The following is an 11,994-nucleotide window of genomic DNA, read 5'->3' as shown; positions in this document are numbered from 1 at the left end:
CGTCGTATCTAATTCTCTCATGTTGTGTCTCGCGACTCTAGCCTTGGTGGAGATCAAAAGGTTTGAATACTCTGGCATAAGTGAGGCGCATCAATCAAGCTCGGAGTTTTCTGTTGATCGCATCCGGGAAGCGAGTTAGCGCGCCGAATCGATTCTTCGAGATTTGGGCCTCCTGTAATAACGAGTCCCAAGGTTCGAATATATTATCGATTCGGAAAATACACGGAGCAATCAGGAGGAGAAATGGTGATCGCTCTGGGCTCAAATAAACACACCCCGGTCAGAATTTATTATATCACATGGAGTCTAAGAAAAGGTGTAAATTAGGTAGGTCGGATTATTACAACGTAATCCTTGATATGAGTCCTCGAACATTATATACAGGTCGCTCCCCGGAAGTCAATGTTCAGCATCGATTCTTTGCTAAACTGCTTGATTATAAAAGAGCTGTAAAATCGATTCTACTGCAAGGGCTTCGGTCGACATCGTCGTAAATGTGTGACAGCTTCGAAGCGAGATCTTTGAGGGTACAGCTCGGGAAAGGACAAGCTTCGATTCTGATTTCTTCCGCATCGCGATATTCCAGCTCGGGTGTCGCTCCTTGGTGATACATGGCCCTGACGAATAATTCGCCTGAAGAAAAGCAACGATTCTCAACCACTCAATGACACGGGAGCGATTTTTCCGCCGATCCCCACGATCGATCCCCTTCTCGCCTGAACTTTCAGCGGGAAAAGGCACCCGGAATTATGGCATACCGTCGGAATCTCTCCTGTAAACTTGGAAGTGGAGAGCAGCCAAGAATCCAGGGTAAAGTTCCACAGGATCATTCCCCAGAGCCTTGAGCACAGCTTGAATGCTTGTGTCGTGATAAGACAAGAACGAGAACCTGTGCTGGTACGGTCCATTAGCAAAAGTCGAAAGTCTGCTCGCCAGCTGTGGAAGAAGAAAGAAGAGTGGTCAATGGTGATCTCACCGGAACCTTGCCGATATGCGTCTCTTGCTGTCGGAATGTAATTGCCCCTTGGATAGAGCCCGCTCTCACGAATTTGCCGATGTAGTTCCCGTAATAGGGTATTTCGTTGATCCAGTAATCGTGGCTTAGCTTCCTCATGGCGAAATCCAAGGAGCGCCATTTCTCCTCTGCCCATCGGGGTATGGGGAGTTGATTGTACTTCGAGCAATAGATTCCATCGATTATAGGCTCGAAGTAGGCCGTTTCGTTGGGGAGGTAGCCAGTTTTATCCGTGACGAATTTCACGAATTCTGAGAATGATTTCGTACAACGCTTATCATTCGTCAAAGCTCGGAGGTCCTGCTGAAATGTATGTACATATCTCACTCAGATATTCGGTACCGCTGTGGTCATTCACCTCCGAACGTTGAGAATCCATCTGAAGTCAAGGCGGGATCTGTGAGCTCGTCCAGTTCTCTGGAAAAGGTCGGAAATCAGCATCGGTTTTCAGCCCGTGGTTTCACGTAAATAAACGTTGATATGGGCTCGATTCAGAATAAACCTACGGAAGACTCTGAGGAGCAGGCACGTCGCAGGTTTCGACATTCACGTCGTTCCCGATCGGGAGTTTGATGGCTATTATAGGCTGGGTGGGATGCCCGAAGGAGAACTCGTCATCCGGAGGCAACATCTGCCCTAGAGCCAGTTGTTGAGTTTCGGCGCATCTTATATAACTCGAACTCCTGATCCAAGTTTGTCGGATGTTGGTATTTTTGACGAAGTCGCCATAGAACTCTCGCCAGATCTTGCCAACTTTGACGGAAAACCTGTTCCCGATCTTCGTTGAATATCCTAGGCCTGTCAGAGATATACGGAAATAGATATGGAAGGCATCAGTAAACAGAGTGGAACGACTGGATTGGACGGCATCCCTTTTCCCTAGAAGCGAGCTGCCAGGAAGAGGTCGCACGGGGAATAAGGGAACTGGTCCAGTTGGAAGATTGATGTTCTCACCGAGAGGAAAGCTTTCTGTTTTGATAAGCTTATTGTCAATTCTCTGTGGCGCTCGAATACTGTGCCGACTCAGGATCACTACGTGACTCAAAGTGTACCCTGCTGGATCAACGTTGACCTGTGAATCAGTCTGAATTTACGGATACGGTTCGAAATCTCGGAAATACCATGACAGTGAACGAAAACTACATTCCCGATCAGAATCGGGAGCTGAGATCTTTCTCCCGTCCGGAGGTTTGCGCATTCCACCTCGCTGACACGCAACAGCCGGTCGGAATGCATATGGTACGGCTATCGAGGAGGCCCGAACGGCGGGCGCTTGCTCATTCGAAGACTAATTTTTCGTCACACTCTTTATTTACCTGAGCCTTTCGGCTTCGCTCTGATTCTTTGGCAATCTCATTCTCTGAGGGGCTCACATCACATAGCCTAGCATCTTTGATTATATTCGCCGAAGCCAGGCCCGCCAGCAGGAATATCGACAGAATCAAGCGGAGCTTCGGCTGGCAAAATCCCATTCTGGTGACACTGGATAGAGCGACTCACACGCGAGCCCACACGTGACTGCGGTTCTCTCGAAATAGGCTGTCCGCTATATGCACATGTTCGCGCGTGTGAGGGTGCGTCTCTCCAATAACAACGCGCGAGAGCGGCCACCTAGTATTGACACTATGCTCGAGACGGAGCCTTGTAAAATGCAGGAAGCCCTCGACGTCCGCAATAATTATTGCTAGATCGATAGAGAACTGCCAGGGAAAATGTTCTATCCATCTGATCCTCATAAATCCTCATGGATCAGGGCTGCTGCCTGACGCTCTGATCTCCGCTGTACGTTCCAGAAACGCTTTCAGTCGGCACCTTCCGCAGAGTACTACGCTCCCTTCTCAAAGACGATAACAGGGACTTAGTTGTTTCAGATATGATCGGAGCCTCCTCAACTCCAACGGGACGGCCCAACTGCAATTCTTCCACGAGGAAAGAAACGACAGATCCGAGTCCTGAGCGGCGCTTGCTACTGACCCAAGGAGCGAGAGAGACGGTTCGACTTCGAGGGGCTCCGACGATAGATATAGGAGCCGCGAGCAAGATCGAAGTCACGGTCCTCAATCCAGGAGAGAATGTGCTCGAACTTCCAGAAAATGGACCGAATCCCCAGGCCGGAATCGTCGAGGGAGATGGTAGATTGCTGGGTCACTGTGTCTGTGACGATGTTGGAGCGGGAAGACTGACCGCGTGAACGGAGACCCTTTGCCGTAAATTCTTTCGCCGAAGGGACTTCCCTCCAAGATAAAGCTTTTGTGAGATAGTCCGTTCCTCTGGTCTACCCAATGAACGTTCTTTACCAGAATATGGCTCAGATTCCATAACTTGACCTGGGATGATTTCGGGCTTGGGCCTCCGACATTTTCGCCCTCCTAGCAGTAGATTTTCATGGAGGTGCATGGGACATCTGACTCGCTTAAGAACACACGAACACAGCTCATCCGTCGGATGCGATCGCCGCAATTTTCGGCGCCGTGTATATTTCAGATTTTGTCGGACGCTGCGGAGGCGAAAAGTTTGTATTTCACGGATGGAGATACCAGTATATCACGGCGCTGAATAGATGCACATCGCGAAACCACATGACAGTGTTAAAGACTACTTTTTGACGAAAAGCTCCCGGCATCGTATTCCCCCGGGTGAGTCTGGGCGGAATCCCGAAAATGATCCAAATGAAGATTTGAGGGAGACATCCCGTTTTCGACGAATCTCAAACGACTTTCGTCTCGCGAGCAATCAGCCCTGATGACGTCGTCATCCATTTTCGTAGATGATGAAGTGTCCAGAGGGCAATTCTCTCGCCATTCTCTCTTCCGGGCACTAAGCTACCATAGAGCTTTCGTCGTGAGTAAGTCATTATTTGAACGTCTCCTGTATTTCTCCGAGTCAAATGGAAGTACCCGTGCGTCGGTACTCGAGCGCGGGAACATGTGGGTGGAAGAATCTGCAAGAACACGCAAGACGTTCGACATGCCCGCGCATCCCGATTCACCGAGTGAACCTCTGATGCTATGCCGCGTGAACATTCGGGTCAGGCATGGTACCCTACCCCGCAGGATCTCTCAGTCAGTCGATTCCTGAGTCGACATCCTGAGACGAGACGGAGGTCTGAACGCAAGGCTCGATTCTTGAATCAATTCACAGAATTTTCACTAATGTTCGCGGAATAAACATACAATGTAACGAATTTTCATTCTTCTACGAATGAGCTTCTCGGAACTGATAACCTAGCTTTCAGAAGGGAGACACAGAGGACTATCGATCCGGCGGGGGAAAAGCACGAATGAATTCCAGAGCAAACGCGGCGAGAGGCATTGAGGCTGAGTGCGATGTTCTTCTTTGAGTTTATGCTGCCGTGCTCGACTCGGCTCCTTCAGAATTTCAGTTCCTGAGAAGGACGGCATGCCGAAACCATCCGATCCTCCAGAGTAGCAGGAGGTCCCTCGCACAGGTATGTCCTTGATTGGGGGTTCTTGAATTCTTGAGGTCAGCTGCGGATGATGTTATTTGACTCTCAGGCCTCGTTCCGTTCCCTTTCCGATTGTGCGATGCCTGTTCGATCAATGCGTTCGATCCATTGCGGATGCTGTTCTCAATATATGAGCTCGTTCTACGGAGTGAGAAGAACCAGGACTGGGAGGCGAGAAGCGCAACGAGCGAGACGACAGCAGCGGCTTCGCCTGGCAGACATCCGCTTGGCCTGAGCCTGTCCGAAAGCTCCGAGCGAGGTCAGAGAAGAATGACCCTAGGGCCCAGGTCACTCTCGCAGCAGGTCAGTATCGTCCTGAAACTGGCACGACGCGGGCATCATCGCCCCCTCCTCCACCGAAAATCACGCGCCGACAGGCGAATAACCCAGGGAATCGGATATAACTAGTCGCACGAAATATACTGAGGTGCTTACCCTTCGCGAACTGGGGAGCCGACAATTACCGTCAACCCGCTTAGGTTTCTGACGAGTTCTCGAACCGGGCTATTCTCAAAACATCATAAGTCCCGTCGAGACCGCAGGAGAAACTTTTGAAGTGAGGACATCGAGAAATATGAACATATCATTTATCAAAACAGCCGGAAGTACACGGATATTTTGCAATTGAACGCGTTGTTCACGGATTCCGAGAAGGCCTCTGTCACCGCGTCAATCGAAGTCGTACTCAGGGAACGTCGTCTGCGAAAGCATATTATCGATGCAGGTCCTACCGGTTTCCGGTGCTTCCCCATAGTATTTGTCGAAAAGACCGCGAACATTCCTAGTGTAGTTTGTCAGGGGACAGATGGAGCCACATTCCGGAAGCTTCAGGTCGATCGGTGCTATGTAGGTGAAGTTTTCATGTATTCCCGGATAGTACTGCATTCTGACCAGATATTCACCTATAAACATTGAATACGAGAATGTCAGAAATGCAATAGTTCCGAGTGTCGACTTCCATTACAGAGCGACATCGACAGTACTCCATCCGTGAAGGCTATCACGAGGGGTTCCCCGCTCCTACCACTGGTCTCGGGCTCGTAGAGGCGGAAATGGACCGCTGCCCCGAAGCGGGGGAAAAAGTCGATCGTATTGATGTCCAATAGATTTAGGAATTGTATAAGATTCGTATCGTGATATCCCATCAAGTGGATCGCAGGCCCAGGGGAAGCCTCTCGAGGCTGCAGACGAGTCAGGATCTGTGAAAGAATCCCGAACATGATCTTCCTATCGCTCAGAATAACGTGATACGATTAGAATGAGATCAAAGTGGGGATCATCCACTCTTGGTGAGGGGAATGCTCGAACCCATTTCAAAATCTTGGCCCCCTCCAATCCTTTCGCTTCTGCTATAGACGCGACTGCTTTCACGGCGAAGAAGACGGCTTCGAAACGTGTGTCGGCCCACGCCGGCAATCCAAGAAAATTGTATCTGTGACAAACGAAAGCGCCCACCACTCTCTTATGGACCTCACTGTAAGTTCTTCCTCCAGACATTTTCGTCAGCCACATCAGCAGGACTGTGGAGCATTCGTATGGTTCGGTCTAATTCGAGGGAGGCAATCTTCCGGATTGGAATTCGAAGCAGAAGACGACAAACTCACCTTTGAGGTCTCTGAACCCGTATTTCTTCAAGAGAGGGTGTGTCATGTTCAGGGGCAGGCTGGATTTACAGTCCGAGAAAACAAAGCTCCGAGTTCTTAGTCAGCCATTGTGAAATACCGTCATACGAAAGAAAGTCTCCGCTCAGCCTACGCACGTGACATTCTGTCGTGGCACGCATCTGCTCCTCAGAGCATCCACAATCTTGTACGTAATTTTTTTCTTCCTGGCATTCGCCGCCATTTCCTCCTTAGGAAACATCGATTTCGTAAGTAGCTGGAGTGTTTGAATACACCTGTACACAGAGGAACTGTAAACGCCGACCAAGGCCGGGTCCTTCGGCACAAAATTCCCGTAGATCTTCCGCATCGTACAGCCCATCATGAAGGAAGTCAACTGGCCTAAGTCCGTCAGATTGCCGAAACCTGCGGAAATTCAAAGGCTCGACCTCAGATATTCGGGAGAAAGTATTAGGGGTCGCCTTACACGCAAAGAGACAATAAACTTGTGGGAGAACGGGGAGAGAAAGTACACTCAGGAGAACAAACCGTAGGGGAATAATTTCTTCATGTCCGTCCATTTCGAGGAGCCCAGAGGAGCTCTGATGCTATGGCGCATGAAGATCACGACCACGTTTAGCTTGTACCCATCGAGGTCAGGCAGCGGCTACACACATGAGGAGGGGAATCATGAGGGGAATCGAGAACACGATGGTGTTTCGGAGGGGCAGTGAGATTCCTCAGCATGATGTCATAGGCCCATATTTCGCTCGATATACTGCTTGAGCATCAGGAAGAAACGACACATGGTGCACGCGTGAGGTATCCAAGGACTCTATGATGAATTTTACCTCAGCCGAGAAACAGTAATCGTCCCATTTCAGGGAATCGAAATTGATTGGGAACGAAAAGCCTTTTCTTTGCGCTCGGTTCGGTAAGCTTACAGAAACTACGAAAATGAGAGCCACCAGGAGGATCAGGAAAACGACGCCTCCGAGAATGGTGCGCCGATTGCTTCCGACACCGTCCCCATCGCTCGCGACTCTCGATTTCCGCGTGGTTCCTTCGGAAGTTTCGGAATCTTGGTCGCGTGAAGGGAGCTCATTCGAGCCCCGGCGAGGCGAGGCGAGGGTTCTCGCTCCAAACATTAGCCTTCGTAGTTTTCACCCCGGGACTTCTTTTCCCCCGAGAACTAAATACACAATGCCCTGGGGAATTCCCGCAGACAGAGCATGATGGAATGATCTCAGCCAGTCACGGTAAGAGCCTCGTGAGCCGCCAAGTCAGCGTCGCACCACCGATACCTTCCAGAGCGAAGTTTGCGTCGACGTATCAAACGTCATTTTTTCAACGCCTGGGCCCGGGGCGACTCTCGAATGATATCCTCTCGCCAGGGACCGATGCGCGGGCTGGAAAATCAACCGCGGGAAATGAGCCGTATTTCGCGCTTGCTTCGGGGAGACAGCGAAGTCGCGACATCACCTGTGGATCACTGCTCGGGCGACCCGAGCGAAGTTGTCGACTAAAGCACGTATGTGTGTAAAAAATTCGACGTCGCCCGAAAAGAAAGAGAAGCGCGGAAAAAGCGACAGAAGAACCAGAGAAACCACAGGTCCTGGAATATTCGAATCCTTCAAGGAAGCATCCGAAGCCAGCGATATTCGATATTGATGTAAAATTACACATTGTATATTATGCATCAAACATCCACAATATCCAATCCTAATGCATCATCGACTCTCATTAAGTCATGACAATACCACCCTATCGGCACAGGCCGCACTGTTTCTCGGAGCTTGACTGCGGTACTTCTTGAATAAATTCTCTATGATTCCCGCGAATTTCGACATGGGACAGGAGAAATCGCAACCAGGAATTTTGAGCTCTATGGAGCTCATGTAGGTGAAGTTTTCTGCGAAACCTTGGTAGTACAAGATCTGGACCCTCGGCTCATCTGCAAGTCGGCCCCGTGTTAATCTCTAACGAGACAATCTCCGTGGATTGTCTCCCGAGCGAATTCGAACCTGTGTGTGATTCAGAGGTGAAATTCAGGGACGACTCTCGACCGCGCGAACTTGCCGGTCGGAAGACTTGGAAGTGCAGTCCTGAAGAAAAGCGCGGAAAGTATTTTATCGTGTCAACGTCCATGACATTCAGAATTTGAAGCAAAGTCTTGTCGTGGTAGCTTAAAACATGGAATTTGAATCCAGGGACGCTCGCGCTCCGCTGTAACTGCTTCAGAATCTGGAACAGGATGAGAATCACTGAATTATTTATTCGACGGTTTCATTGGAGCGAACTTTCCCCCATTCGCCAGGACTCCGGTGCTCATTACTCGAGAGATGCGGAAGTCAAGTCGCAGAGCTACCCGGCTGGCGTCGGTGACCCGGGGAATTTCTCTCCAGTAACAGAGAACACTAGAAACAAGAAACCAGAGCTTTCGGACCCATTTCAGAAGTTTCGCTCCATCCAATCCTTTCTTTTGACCGGTAGACATGACGACCTTCAGCGAAAACAGTATCGCCTCGTACTTGTTTATCGACCAGTCCGGAAGGGTCATATTGTTGTATTTCAAGCAAATGATGGCGTCTACAACTTTGTTCTGAACATCAGCGAGGCTCTTGAATCCAGTCTGATGCCTCAACCACAGCTGTAAATCTGAGGTCGAGAGGTTCAATAAACTTCATTCGATCTGGAGTCCAATCTGATGTTTTGGCGGCCGGTCTCTGAATTCGTTTAGATGGATGCTGACCTCCAAAATTTTCGAAACCCGCTTCCTTCAACACGGGATCGGTCAGATTGAAGAAATCGCTGCACCGGAAACCGTAAGAGCATTGTTCCTTAGAGAGGCCTAATTCTCCCGAGAAAGCCATTCGTTCGGAGGGCTGATAAAAACGTACTTGAGATCACGATGGAATGGCGAACATCTCATCCTTAGGTAATCATTCCGGGAGATTGATGTCTTATAGTTCGAATTCGACTCCTTGGGGAACAATGACTGCAGAATCAGAGACAGCGTATGTACACATCTGGTACTGGAAGAGCTCATGGCTTGGATTTGACTCGGATCTTCCGGCATGACCTTCCCGTAAGATTTTCGCAGCGAGCAACCAGTCATCCGAGCAGCTCGCCTGCCCAATTCAGTCAAGTTGCCGATTCCTGTTGAGGAGCACCGACGTCTCGCCAGCTAGTTTTTGAGCAATTCATATGCGAGCATAAGATGGGGGCTCCGACTTCTATCACCTAATTTGGGGATGGGCAAACGGTCATACCATCAGGAAAACCTTGGTCGCCGAAATAGGACCCGTCTCCAGGGGCTCTGATGCTATGTCGCATGAAGATCAGGGCGGAATTCAGCTCAAAACCATCAGGGACGTCAAACGGCTACTCAGGTCGGGCAATGGGGTCGAAAGAAATATTGGAGATGGTTGAGAAATTGAGAGTGTATGCTCGCATCATCGCTTGTCGTGTGAATGGAGCAAATGAATAATATGTGGAAACGGTGCGATGGAATCTCACCTCGATGTCGGGACAGATAGCATCTGGACTGGGCAGATCAAAGTCGACTGGTATACGAGACATTTTCAGGATCGAATCAATTATTAAAGTCAGAGAGGCAATGAATAAGAGGACAATCATCAGAGCCGCTATTCTCAATTGAGATCGACGAATCGTAGAGCTGTTGTAGGGCGAAGACTGGGGCATTTGTCCACCGTAGCGATGTAAACGAGGCGGGAGAAATCAGTCAGTGAGTTTTAGGAGGAAACCGACTCACTTCTTCAGGAGGTCTCGACTGTCGACCCCAAAGTTCCCAGCGTATCTTCTGCGATCTGCGACGAATCATATTGGCATATTCTCATAGACTGAAAACGATGTTATGATGGTGCCTGCGCGAGGTGCGAGAGCTTCTCTATCATCCAAGCGATTTTCACGTGAGCTGTTCGGCTGATTCGGACAACGAAGTCAATGACGCCAAACCTTGCGCCGCATCCGATACCCATTGGGACTGTCGGATTTCGCATTTGGAAGGAAACACTGATACAGCCCTGAATTCCGCTGAGGCATCCCGGGGGCACGGACTGCACGAAAAATTCGGCTTACGTCAGGTCCCTGTGAGGATCGCTGAGGTTCACGAGCTGATTCGAGGTCCAGATCAGAGAACACGATTTCGTAGTCGTCGAATGGCGGAGCTCTGGGTGTCCATTAATTTTTCATCTACATATCTAGGAGAGGAACTTTCCGTAAGGGTCGCTGTCAGGCCCGCTCTTTTCCTCGAGCAATCAATCCACCGGCTCTTTCGGTCCCTACTTTACGTAAGAAGTCGGCGCGCATACACTAACCATGTACAGATCGGAACGAGCCTGGAGTCATTCGACTGAAAACTGGTCTCTTTCGCTCAGATAAAAGACTTTTCCGAAGGCAGGCTCCTATTTTCACCCCCGGCCTGGTCTCATGATTCGATCTCGAAAAGCGACCAGGAAATCTTCCCCTCAGTTCAGTTAAGGAGCGCAAAAGCATTTATCCATAACGAGAGAGCTTAAGCTCATCGATCAAACGCACCATATTCCGGAATTGACATCCAAAATGGGTGCCGAAGCAGCCCTAGCTGGTCCACCCAGCCTTTTCAACTTTATACGCCCGTCAACCCGCCGGTGGGCCGATCAGGTTACCACCGACGGCTGACGGACGCCGATCTCACTTGTTATCATGAGGCCGGCAAGTTGAAGGGTTTGTTTGTTTGTTTGCTTGTTTCGTTTGTGCCCCCGAAGGGACAACAGCTGGTAGAGCATCCAAGGCTTTTATAGCGGATCAAACCGGCGTCTCTCGAGTACTGGGCGTTGCATGAGGACTCATGGAACTTTCGGCCCACCGCAGACTCATCTCTCGCGAAGACACACGAGAACGACTTCCGTGAGCCTGGCTTTCGGACTGCATAAGAGCTTCAAGTTAGTACAACGATCGATGTAAGCTCTAATAGCCTTTTTCTCAAATTTTTGCTCGGAGTTGCCAGCTGAGGTCTGCTCACGATGACACACAGCGGCGGAGGAGAGTAGCAGACCGGTGCTTTCACTCTCTGATGTGGCGCGTGGCGCGCTTTTTTGAATGGCGGTGCTTTACCGCCGTTCATCTCGCTGACAAAGAACAAGAGGATTTTCGCCACTCGACTCGGAACGAGACGGGACTTTCGGCCTAATGGGAGAAAACATATCAATTCATCACGGAATCTGAAGGATCGATGCGGAACATGGGCGGCAGTTCCGGAATTCCGACCTGTATGCTTGCGGACGTATCGTCCTCAGCTGCTACAACATCGAGAGGGCCGAAGAATTGCGCGATCTTACCTGACGGGACCTTCCGAATGCTCTGTCCTCGTAGCTCCGGAAGAGGAACGCCCCTGTCACAAGATTCCATCGAGAATCTTGTTTGAGAAGACCCGACACCACGGATGTCCTTGACCGGGTCAGCTGACTTTCTCTCCACGGCCGACCGCCTTGCGGCTCGATCCTTACTGGATCAAGATCACAAACTGGCCTCATAATATATGATCTTCTCCGATCTAGAAGCGAATTTACGATACCATAAATATATTTGAGGTAGACGCCGGAGCTGAGAGCATGTTTTGCTTGTGCACCCTCGATGCAAGGTCACGAATGGACATATCGCATCATTCAAGGATCGGTTGCTTTCTTCTGGAGAAGTGAAACACGCGGACCTCGATATCCAGGGGTGAATGAGGGGAATTCTCATAGTGGAACACGCGAAGACGACGATCAGATAAAATTCCAGACCAGGTAAAGATTTATTCTGATTCCGTTCGATACCGACGGTGAATGCTTATTTTAAAGCTTTGGAGATAATAGGTGCGGATGAACGAAAATCTCAGGTATTACGAAAAAATCATCACCTTGAAG

General features: G+C 49.8%; 1 protein-coding gene across 1 annotated transcript; it reads right to left on the bottom strand.

Annotated features, from left to right (window-relative positions):
* Positions 1-256: 256 nt before the first annotated feature.
* On the bottom strand, positions 257-2,562 carry LOC100900716 (uncharacterized). Its single transcript, XM_003738692.2, has 7 exons — positions 2,332-2,562; positions 1,970-2,087; positions 1,522-1,813; positions 1,374-1,432; positions 1,046-1,266; positions 759-936; positions 257-633 (listed from the first exon to the last, which is right to left on the bottom strand). The coding sequence occupies exons 1-7, from the start codon at positions 2,485-2,487 to the stop codon at positions 437-439; spliced, it is 1,221 nt and encodes a 406-aa protein (XP_003738740.1). The 5' UTR covers positions 2,488-2,562; the 3' UTR covers positions 257-436.
* Positions 2,563-11,994: the final 9,432 nt, after the last annotated feature.

Source organism: Galendromus occidentalis, unplaced genomic scaffold (assembly GCF_000255335.2).
Source record: "Galendromus occidentalis unplaced genomic scaffold, Mocc_1.1 scf7180000076295, whole genome shotgun sequence".
Taxonomy (NCBI): Eukaryota; Metazoa; Arthropoda; class Arachnida; order Mesostigmata; family Phytoseiidae; genus Galendromus; species Galendromus occidentalis.
Note: the sequence above shows the minus strand (reverse complement) of the source record. Positions and strands in the feature narration are given on the sequence as shown.

Bases quoted from the DNA above. Each gene is read 5' to 3' on its own strand.
- LOC100900716 (XM_003738692.2), bottom strand. From the start codon at position 2,487: ATGGGATTTTGCCAGCCGAAGCTCCGCTTGATTCTGTCGATATTCCTG. The intron at 1,814-1,969 runs GTGAGAACATCA...TATCTCTGACAG, and splicing joins AACAGAAAGCTTTCCTCTCG to GCCTAGGATATTCAACGAAG. The intron at 1,267-1,373 runs GTGAATGACCAC...AATCATTCTCAG, and splicing joins TGGATTCTCAACGTTCGGAG to AATTCGTGAAATTCGTCACG.